Here is a 12,087-nt window from a genome sequence, read left to right on the forward strand (position 1 = left end):
CCAGCTGTGATTAAATATGGTCAAAAGAAAGCTCTATCTGTCTGATTTTTTTAAAATAAAATTTGGGTACAATGTTGCAAGCCTGAGTAATTGTCATTCAAGTGTGACAGCGCTGAAAACTAAAAAAATGGCCTGGACTGGAAGGGGGTGAAACAGATTGAAATGGTTATTGTAATGCTAGAGACATAACTAAAAGCAGGCACCTAAAAATCTAGCACTTTTTCCTCGTACACACGACTGGACTTTCCGGCAGACTACTTCTGACGGTCTTCCTGACGGACTTTCGGTGGAGTTACGACGGACTTTTCAACGAATGGACTTGGCCACACACGACCGGACTAAGTCCGTTCAAAAGTCTGTTTGTTTTGAAAGTGATGACGTAAAGCCCCATACACATTATCAGATTTTCTGCTGAGTTTTTCCTTCAGGTTTACCAAAACCATATAATATGAGGTCAAACCTTAGGAGATTCAATGTGTATGCAATCAGACAGGCCCTTGCACTACATGGTTTTGGTAAATCTGAAGGAAAAACTCAGAAGAAAATCTGATAGTGTGTATGGGGCTTTAGACGGACTAAATATAGCCAGTAGCCAATAGCTTCCCTTGTGTCGTATTTGGTCCGTCGGACCAGCATACAGACGAACGGTTTTCCGGATAGGAATTGAGTCCATCGGGCAGATTTAAAACATGTTCTATTTCTAGGTCCTTCTGATTTTTTTAACGAAAAACGATCGGATTAGCCCACACAGTCTGCTGGAAAGTCCGGTCGTGTGTACGCGACATCAGAGACCTAGCACCTAAAAACAGGCTCCTAAAGTCATGACACCTAAAAACAGCACAGAGAAACCAGACACTTAGAAGCCTGACGCCTAAAAGGATAGCCAGACATCTAGAATTAGGCACCTACAGTATGAACCTGACACCTTAAAGTTGTCAATAAAAGACCTGACACAGGCACTTAGACACCTGGAACCACAAAGCAGGTATCTAAGGATCTTGACATAAAGCCCTAGCACCTAAAATAAGGCACCTAGAGACATGCAACTTTGGGAGGCATCTAGAGACCTAGCACCTAAAAAAAAGCTGATATGAGACTTGACAAACACCTATACACCTAGATGGCTTTCACACCGAGCCGCCCGGGCGTCGGCGTTAAAACGGTGCTATTTTTAGCGCAGCTTTACCGTCATTTTTTAACTAGCACCCGAAAAGTACTTAAATCCGCCCGCAAAACACCACCGGAGCGGCGTTTTGCCGGCGGTATTGCAGCGCTGCCCCATTGATTTCAATAGGGAGCAGCGGTGGAGGAGCGGTGAGTTCACCGCTCCTTCACCGCTCCAAAGAAGCTGCTGCCAGGATTTTTTGTGACGCCCGGCCAGCGCACAACTCCAGTGTGAAAGCCCTAGGACTTTCACACTGGAGTGAATGGAGCCACTATTTTTCAGGCGCTATACAGGTGCTGAAAAACGCTGGCAGTGTGAAAGGGGTCCTAATATCAATGATCGGGCACCTAGAGAGACCTAGAACCTAAAAGCAGGCACCTACAGATTAGGACCCCTCTCACACTGCCAGCGTTTTTCAGGCGCTGCAGCGCTAAAAATAGCGCCTGTATGTATTTGTACTGGACATTGTATCTTGTGTTTTAGAAAATTAATCAACTAATTGTATCAAAACATGTACTGCAATGATCACCTCTGTACTAGTGGTCAGGGAATATAGCCTAGTGTAGTGTCACCTATAGCAGTCTCCATTCCTATAAGCCAAGCAAGCCTAGACTACTGGTTTGTGGCTGTCTCCAGGAATTCCATGTTCACTGGCAGGAAGTACAGGAAGCTGAAGAACAGAAGAGTTTTTGTGGTTCCAGGAGTGCTGTTGACCACAGGGGATGGCGGGAAATGGTGTCTTGCAGGAATGCCATCAGTCAAACGTATGGATCAGTTCAGGCAGCAGACAGAGACACAGTCAGAAAACAGGCAAACGATCAATCCAGGCAGCAGAAAGAAAAGTGGTCAATAAATAGGCCAGGGTCAGTACAGGTGGCAGGCAACAAAGCCCCCCCACCCCCGGAAGAAGACAGTGATTATTGCTAGCAACTGTAGCAGCCGCTAGCGATATTGTAAGAGAATCCAGCAGGCAGGGTTTACCTAAGTTAATCGATCGATCAACTTGGTACATTCAGTCTGCCCATTTACTTTCAAATTGTGTAAATTTCCGGCCTTGGGACACTGGGACTGGGACTGGTGTAATGACAACCAAGGACACTGTTGCTGACTTGCACTGGTCTGGTGGCACAACGAGTAGTGTGGCAGTGATAAGGAATAATGTTGCTGGCATACACTGGTCTGAGAGCACTGGAACTAGTGCAGCGGTGATCAGGAAAACCGGCTGCATTGGTCTGGTGTAATGGTAATAAGCAACACTGATTCTAGCTACACTGGTCTGGCAACACTGTTACTAGTGTAGTGATCAGAGACACTGTTGATGGCTGTACCATTCACACTTGAGGTTGGGGGTGGTAAAACTTTGGGGTTGAGCAGTGATTTTACTGTCTTTCTACCGCTACCATCTTTAGTTACAGAGGCTGGAGGTGTACACATGCCACAGCTGTAATTATTTTCTTTGCAGCTGTGACAGGAATTATACCAATCGTGACCCATTCAAGTGAATGGAGGTGCTTGTACGGGGTCCAAGGGGCTAAAGCAGGCTTGAGGAGGTGACACAAGGCCTCCTCAGCACCTGCTAAATGTTCTCAGAAGAGCTTTCTGAATATAGATCGCTCTCCAGACAGCATTGCACATGTGAACGAGTCACTGGGACTGGTGTGGTGGTGATTATGGACACTCCCTGTGAGGGGTATGGCGGTGATCAGGAACACTGCGACTGATCTAGTGATGATCAGTGGCACTGTGACTGGTGCAGCCTGGTAAAATGGTGCTGCTGTGGCTGGGATCAGAGACAATACATTGACATACAATGTTATCAGAGTAGCCAGCCATTGTACATGATCACCGCCACACCTGTACAAATGTCATCATAATGACACTGCACTTGCTCTGGTGACAGTATCTATAGTATGACAGTAGTATATATAGTTTATATATATATATATATATATATATATATCATTTTTGATTTCTTTTGTTTTTTTACATGCTGTCACCAGAGCAGTGCAGTGTCACCATAGTAACACTGTACTACTCTCGGGGGCGGTCGGGATTTATTTTTCACACTGTGATTGCTTATAAAGCCATGATGGCTGTATGGGAAATCAGTTGTGATACTGTCTGGCTGCATTCATGCAGCTATTCAGTACTACTGTGATGATTGGCAACAGCTACAGTAACACATGGTATAGTGCTACTATGATTGATCCTGTACCATGCAATTGCTGTGACTAATCAGAGATTGCAGTAGTAAACAATAACTTCAAGAATAACAGCCATTGTTTACTACTGGTAATGTAATTGCTGTGATTGGTCGCAGCATTCACATGACACCAGGGACAATCACAGTGCCCTGTACCCTGATCTGTGATCCACTGTGTCCAAGGGACACATCAGTCACAGATCACACCACTGCATGCTCTTTAGAGCACACTCGAGTGCCCGATCTGGGATGACAAGCAGGTATGTCCACCCGCATTGGTGCTGCTCCCATCCACCCGTATATATGCATTGGCCGGACAGGAGGTGGTTAAGAAAGAGGTAAGTAAGGCATTGTGCAGCACTGCTTAGCAAGAAGCAGACCTTGCATATGTAATGAGCATGTAATTCTGACGCAAGAGAGAGAGTTATTCAATAATTTACTTTTACACTTTTATATATGAAATATGTAAAAGACTACCACAGTTTCCAGGGCTCACACCAGTGCAAAAGAGATAGATAGACACTAACATTTAATAGCTGTGTCTAATGGAAAAGGCAGAGATTTGGTTGGTTCAATGTGGAGGTAAAGCAAAGTATCTTGTTAATATATTAAAAAATATACCGGATGAAATAAAAATTTGTTTTGAATATAATAAATACTGGTAGACATTTAAAAAAAAAAAAGGATCATACAATGTACCGTATACGGTATTTACTAAAATTGCACAACTTGAATGCAGTGGATGATTTGAAATGATAGTTTGCTGCTTGGTGTAAAAACAAGTGTATTGAACAGGTAAGAGTGTATGTGTCGATCATCCCTTGTCCTTGCCCCCAACCTATGATTTATGTCTTTTGGTGGACATTACAACTCCATTAACAATTTGAGAAGCCGAACTCTGAAATTACACAAAGCACTTGAAGTAGCAGACGTTGATTATCATTAATGGAGCCATTGTCCTACACAAGGGCATCCTACTGCCAAGTTGCTCCACTTCTGCCTTGGAGCTACTTCTGGCCCCTTCGTTTCATTTACACAATCTTAGAAGATTTGCCGTCAGGTATTACTGACTCTGTGGAAGCTATGCTGAATTTACTTGTATTCCATTATTTAAATGTTTGCCCAATAAAAGAAAAAACTGAAATGTGCAACACTATCGGGCAGAAAAAATTATTTCTATGCAGTATTACTAGGCATTTTAGAAACATGAAAGAGAATAAGTGTACCAACCCGAGTCACTAAATAAACACTTTTTATTTTACACCCCTTTGAGTGCCTTTTAGCATTTTAAAATACATTTTGGAATACCATTGCACCAGGTTGGTATACTCTTGTTTTCTTTATGGTTCTATAATTGCTGACATTCCCTGTCTGCTACACGGAGCTGCAAGACCGGCGTTTATACATCCTGATACCTAAACCTTGCTGCCATTTGTATCGCACGTTGTCTGGGAGCTGCAAGTTTATTCTTTTCAACTTGTGTGCATAGCCATCCAGACTGCAAACCAATTGATTCTTTAGGAGAGAGAGGATTGTTGTGGCACTTTGAGACTTTTTCCCTATACCCGAGGACATTTTTAATGCAGGAGGAAATTCCTTGCAAAGGTCTATTTTTAAGACGGTATGGATAGTCAAGGTTTTTTTCTTAAACAGCTAAACTGCTTAACAATTGTATTTATGTAAAATACTTGTGGAAGGGGTATATAAGGCGCTAAGGCAATGTAAGTGACTGTCTCAGTTTCATGCAAAATAAATAAATAAATAATAATAATTTTTATGTAAACAAATTTGTAAATATACATAATGGTTATGATGATATATATATATACATGGTACAATGTGAATGTATTTAATGGAAAAAAAAATTTAGAATTATATTGCACAATTTTTCATAAAAATATTGACATAATAATTTTGAATTGTGTGTGTCCCTGCACATGTTGAAGTTTTTGTACAGCATGACTTAGGTATAATGAGCTGTACGGGTCATTACAGGTACATTCTTTAGATGTAAACTATAACTCAAAGACATATTTGAAAAAAAAAGAATGTATCATAAACAAGTACCATTTTTTTAAAAATATGCTTTTCAGCACTTGATCCAGTGGTAGTTGTATATCATTGCTCCAGGCAGACTTTCTGATGATGACAAAAGTAGATAATGCCTGTGCAGTGAGCGTTAGCACATCCGCTTATAGTCTTCACCAGTAGGTACATGACGGGGTGACCATGCTGGAGAGCAATTGGAAGAAAAGGTTAGTCACTGTATTGTAGGAAGGGCATGTGCAGGGATTTTTATGGAGGGATCATCAGGTATTATTTGAACAAAAGATAGGTCTTGAAAGGGTCTTAAAGGAACAAAAATACAGCACAGGGGACATTATCTAAATTTAATGTGAAGTGTCCCTTGTGCTGATGTTGGCTGTCATAGTGGAAATCTGAAGTCCCCAGACCATTTGGCTGGCCAAAGGCCAGAATTTTTGTGATTCGGCACTGCTTCGGTTTGACTGACAATTGTGCGGTCGTACGACATGGCTCCCAAACAAAATTGCCTTCCTTTTTTCCCCATAAATATAGCTTTCTTTTGGTGGTATTTTATCCCTCCCGGCGGTTTTTATTTTTTGCGCTATAAACAAAAAAATTGACAATTTTGAAAAAAACATGTTTACTTTTTGATATAATAAATATCCCCAAAAATATATATAAAAAAAATTCTCCTCAGTTTAGGTCGATACGTATTCTACATATTTTTGCTAAAAAAAAAAAAAATTGCAGTAACTGTTTATTGATTGGTTTGCGCAAAAGTTATAGTGTTTAAAAAATAGGGGATAGTTTTATGGCATTTTTATTAATATATTTTTTTTTACTAGTAATGGCGGTGATCTGCGATTTTTATCATGACTGCGACATTATGGCAGACACATCGGACACTTTTGACGCTCTTTTGGGACCATTCACATGTATGCAGCGATCAGGGCGATTAAAAATGCCCTGATTACTGTGTAAATGTGACTGGCAGTGAAGGGGTTAACCAGTAGGGGGCGCTGCAGGGGTTAAGTGTGTCCTAGGAATGTGTTCTAACTGTAGGTCGAGATGGGCTACCTGTGACACAACACTGATCACCACTCCAGATCACAGGGAACTGTGATCAGTGTCCTGTCACTAGGACAGGACACTTGTTTACATCAGCATTTCCCCGTTCTTCCTCTCCGTGAGACGATTGCGAATATGCCCTCTATGCCCGCGGGACTCACGATCAAACTTACGGACCTCGCGGCAGGGGCGCGCCCACAATGCCGCGTCTTAAAGGGCACTGTACAGGTACGTTAATATGCCTATATGTGCCCTTCAGCCAACGTATATCGGTGTGAGCCGGTAGGCAGGGGATTAAAGTGAAATTAAAGGTGTATATTTTTTCTAAAATAACAAACATGTCATTCTTACCTGCCCTGTGCAGTGGTTTTGCACAGAGCAGCCCTGATACTCCTCTTCTCAGGTCCCCTGCCTGCACTCCTGGCTCCTTCTGCCTTCAGGTATCCACATAGCAAGCCACTTGCTAGAGAAGTACTTGTGTGGGTTCGCTCCCAAGCTGCACTCTGTGCATCTATTAACACACACAGTGGCTCGGCCTTGCCCTCTGCTCCCTCACCACTGGATTTGATTGACAGCAGCAGGAGTCAATGGCTTCCGCTGCTATCAATCTGCCTAGTGAGGAGGGAAAGAGAGCACCTAAAAAGTTTTTGTACCATATTGCAGAGAATGCATTAAGGTAAAAAAAAAATTAGTCTTTAAAACCATGTAAACAAGCTAAGAGACTTTTGAGATTTGGTTTACATTAACTGGTAATCTCAAACCATGCAGAGCTTATTACTAATGTTCATATAAAGAATCTGGGTAGCAGTGACCATAACATGATTTCATTTGATGTTAGCTGTAAGAAAGAAAACACATACGGGAAAGTTAAAAATACTTAACTTTAAGAGAGAAAATTTTCCAAGGATGAGGGCTGCTCTCCATAACTTAGACTGCGGGGGGGGGGGGGGGGGGGATATTGGCATTGGTGAACACAGAACAGAAATGGGAATTCTTCAAAAAGACTGTAGTTGAACTCACTGCGAAGTATATTCCCATGGGCAATAAGGCTAAGAAATAAAACCTGTGTTGCTCACAGCCAAATATAAAAAGCTATAAATAATAAGAAAAGAGCCTTTAAAAAATATAAAAATGAAGGAACACTATCATTGCTTAAATGTTACAAGGAATATAACAGAATATGTAAAAAGGAAATCAAGGATGGAGTTCCGACTGACTTTTTGAATGAACGGACTTGGCTGCACACAAGCACACCAAAGTCCAACGGATTTGAACGTGATGATGTACAACCGGACTAGAATAAGGAAGTTCATAGCCAGTAGCCAATAGCTACCCTAGCGTCGGTTTTCGTCCGTCGGACTAGCATACAGACAAACTGTTTTTTCGACTGGACTCGAGTCCGCCGGAAAGATTTGAAACATGTTTAAAATCTAAAGTCCATCTGATTTTTGGACAGCAAAGGTCCGATGAAGCCCCCACACGATTGAATTGTCTGGCAGATTTGTTCCGTCTGACCTAGTGCATCGAAAAGTCTGGTTGTGTGTACACAGCATTAGTGTAACTTCTATAGTTGGGAAGATACTGGAGAGTTTAATAAAAGACCACATAGAGTTCTTGCTGTAAAAAAGAAATATTTTAAGCAACAGACAGGGTTTATGAAAGACAGAAGTTATGAAACAAATCTTATTTCTTTTTATGAAGAGGTAAGTAAAATCTTGGACAGAGAGGTGGTGGTGGACGTGGTATACCTGGATTCTGCTAGACATGTGCAGAGAAATTTGTTTATATTCATTATTTACATAAATTAGTTCAGTTACATTTGTTTAATCCGTTTAATTAATTTTCAGAATTTGTTTTGTTTATTCGAATCGATTCTAAAAGTTTTCAAATCAATTTCGAATAGTTTTCGAATTCGAAAAGTTTTTAAATTCGAAAAGTTTTTGAATTTGAAAAGTTTTCCAATTCCCAAAGAGAATAAAATATAATAGAAAATAAAGGAATAAAATAGAAAAAATATGATAGAATAGAAAATAATATAACAGAAAATAAAAGAATAGAATAGACTATAGTAAAACAGAACAAAATTGGATATAAAATAAAAGAACAGAATAGAATGGAATAGAATAGCATAAAATAGAAAGGAAAAGAAAAGAATAGAATAGAAAAAATAGACAGATTATAACCATCTTCTGAAATTTGAATAGAAAAGAATTGAATTAAAAAAAAACAATAGAATAGAAATACTATAACCATTTGAATTTTAATAGAAAATAATAGAATAGAATAGAAACAAATAGAATAGAAAAAAAATAATAGAATATAAAACAGTAGAATAGAATAAACAAATAGAAAAAAAATAACAGAATAGAATTGAATAGAAAGAATTTAACCATTTCCCAAAATTCAAATATGAATAGAATACAAAAGAATAGAATAGAAAATAACACAATAGTATAGAAAAAACAACTGAATAGAGTGAATATAACCATCTTCCTATTCTAATCTAATCTGATCTATTCTTTTCTATTCTATTCAAATTCAAATTGATTCTATTTGAATTTTGAGAAATGGTTATATTCTTTCTATTCTATTGTTTTTTTAATTATATTCTTTTTCTATTTGTTTATTCTATTCTTTTCATTCTATTCTATTTTATTTTCTGTTCTATTTGTTTCTATTCTATTCTATTCTTTTCTAGTCAAATTCAAATATATTCTATTCGAAAATTTGAATTTCTGAAGATGGTTATATTCATTCTGTTCTGCTATTCTTTTTTCTTTTTCTATACTAGAGTGAGAGTGCTAAAATCAGAAAATTGGAGGGGGGTTTAGGTGCCCAGTAAGCAAGTGGTTAAAGTACTCGTAATATCTGTTAAAAAGCTAAGATAAGTAAATCCTGTATGCCAATTGTATGTTGAATATTTTAGTAGGTTCCTTAGGTATGTACATAAATCAATAGAAATATTAGTGATAGTGTAGGAAACATCCTGAAAAAAACAATGGTATCCTCCTCCTGAAAATACTAGGTGTCTGGCTGTCTCTGTCCGTAGTACTTGATGAGTCATTGACCTGGGACAGATAGGCACCACATGCACACCTACCAGGATCTCGCTTTCTGTTTTACAGCCAAGATTTTGGTTTGTAAACATAAACCCTTTCACTGTTTTTTATTTTTTTACAGTTGTATGCAAGCATTTTGACTGAACGCCATTATGAAGACTTGTACAATATACTGTACAGAGTTGTAATAGTATTTTGACCAGTTAGAAGATAAAACCTGTTTAGCAGACATGTGCCCTCCCAGGGGCCCTCCCAACCAAAAGTCTTTTGGACAATCTAGTGATGTCCGCCATATCCGCCTACAGGAATTCTCCCGAGCCTCGCCCATCCTCTGGAACTCACTACCCCAATCTGTCAGACTGTCTCCAAATTTATCCACTTTTAGGCGATCCCTGAAAACTTTCCACTTCAGAGAAGCCTATCCTGCCTACATCTAACAACTTCACTATTGTCTCCATTAGCTCATCCCCCACAGCTATTATCCTTTTGTATAACTTGACCCTCCCTCCTAGATTGTAAGCTCTAACGAGCAGGGCCCTCTGATTCCCTTTGTCTTAAATTGTATTGTATTGTATTGTAATGTCTACCCCAACGTTGTAAAGCGATGCGTAAACTGTCAGCGCTATATAAATCCTGTATAATAATAATAATAATGTCAAGGGGCTTCCTTCTCTCTGTGGATGTTTACTGAAACACAAAATTATATTAATATGAGTGATGTTCTGTGCTGCAGCACTGTTAGCCCAGGGGATGGGCCCATGACAGTCAGAAATGAGTTGGATGAGTTTGGTCATCATTCAGTTCAAAAGACTGGGGACATCTAGTGGTAGAAAACAATAACTGCAGCTGGCAGCTTTGGATTAAATGTTAGTATTGCAATAAAAGCTTATTTTTACATGTTCTGAACAATGGATCTTTTTAAACTAGACTTCTGCATTAAAGTGGTTGTAAACCCCATTCATAAAATTTGAACTGGGCACATATATCTGTAGTGTTTACTTATCTTTCTCCAAAGCTCTATGTGCCGTGTCTTTCTGCTGCTCCGTTTCATTGTTATCAGCATGATAACTTCTGACAAGCTCTCCGACACAGGAGATAAAAGCAGCTGCAGATTTGTATGGGGAGGGAACTTATAGGAAGTTAAGCAGAGAGCTTGTCTATTCAGAGCACATCTCTGCAGGTTTCTTTGTCCCCCTGCCTATGTGGAAGGGGGGGGTGTATCTTTCCTCCAATCAGCTCTCACACAGTGTAAGCCCAGGCTCCCCACCTACTGCTGAATGAGAAACAAAAATTTGTATTATGATATGTACTTTCTAAAGAATATAGAAAGGGAAAGGCAGCGTAGGAAGATCTGTTTCATCTCTGTGTATCATCTGAGACTGTTCACTTCATTGGGTATAGGAGAAGGCTTACATCTACTTTAAGTCATTTAAATGTATCTGGCTTCCAAGCATCTTTCAGAAAGACTTATAATGGTACATTGCACAACAGTCAAGTTTAATAAGTTTGAACACTTTAGAGGTTTTTTTTAATAAACTTTTCCATTTCTTTACTCCTAGGTCTGTCCATAACCAAGAAGACACACACATGTAAGTAGCAATGGCAAACTCATGGGATGAAGGCACAACTCTAGGTGGATGGGTGGCTGTACACAACTGTTATGGTTTTAAAAAATAGTTTACTTAAGTGTATGCCAACTGTGGGTTATATCAGTTTGACTGGAGTTCAGCTTGGCAATGGGAATTGACTTTGTTTTGGTCTCTGTAGTTTAACATCTATTAGTCTATAAAAATATCTTCAACTATCAGTTTCATATAGTTATCCTAACAATGATATTCTTATATGCGCTCCATTTTGGTCTGCTAAATATGTTATTGAAAGTGTTTTGTTGTTTGTGATCAATAAGTTCAAAAAATACCTGTTGATTTTGCTAGAAATCTAATGAGACAATAACTTCCCATGCTCTCTGCCTGTGTACAAGGAGGGCTTATAAAGATGAGTAATGGAGAGGAGACGAGGCAAAGTCTGTGTTCTTTGCATTCCATCAGGAATGAAGTAGGCAGGGCTGACACCACTTGCTTTGGAATTCAGTTTAAAATACACCCTGTTTTCACAGGAAAGAGGGAGATAGGAGCATGCTATATTTTTGGCACATAAGCAGTAGGGATGAGCCAAACGCCCTCCAGTTCGCACCAGAACATGTATGCAGGCAAAAAGTTTGACCTCTATTAAAGTCTATGGGACACGAACATGAAAAATGTGCTCATTTTAAAGGCTTATATGCAAGTTATTTCCATAAAAAGTGTATGGAGACCCGGATACTGCCCTAGGGAACATGTATCAATGCAAAAAAAATTAATGATGCTTAAAGTGAAACAATAAAAATGAAATATTCCTTTAAATATCGTGCCCGGGGGGGGGGGGGTCCCCTTAGTCAGCCTGTACAGTGGCACATATCTGTGTGGTGTGTAGAACAGTGCCGCAGCAAAATCAAATTTCTAAAGGAACAAATGTAATTTAAACTTGCTCGCAGCTGTAATGTATTGCCTGCTACCAGCAATATAGAT

At 39.4% G+C, this 12,087-nt stretch overlaps 1 protein-coding gene across 1 annotated transcript in view; it reads left to right on the forward strand.

The window, feature by feature from the left end:
• LOC143963138 (nuclear receptor ROR-alpha) overlaps positions 1 to 12,087 on the forward strand; it is a 676,682-nt gene that overhangs the window by 410,468 nt on the left and 254,127 nt on the right. Inside the window, exon 2 of the mRNA XM_077472703.1 lies at positions 11,080 to 11,109. Within this exon, the coding sequence (XP_077328829.1) occupies positions 11,080 to 11,109 (30 nt within the window). The remainder of the gene's footprint in view (positions 1 to 11,079; positions 11,110 to 12,087) is intronic.

This window comes from Lithobates pipiens, unplaced genomic scaffold (assembly GCF_037356315.1).
Source record: "Lithobates pipiens isolate NorthernLeopardFrog02 unplaced genomic scaffold, aLitPip1_a1.2 Scaffold_8, whole genome shotgun sequence".
In the NCBI taxonomy this organism is placed as follows: Eukaryota; Metazoa; Chordata; class Amphibia; order Anura; family Ranidae; genus Lithobates; species Lithobates pipiens.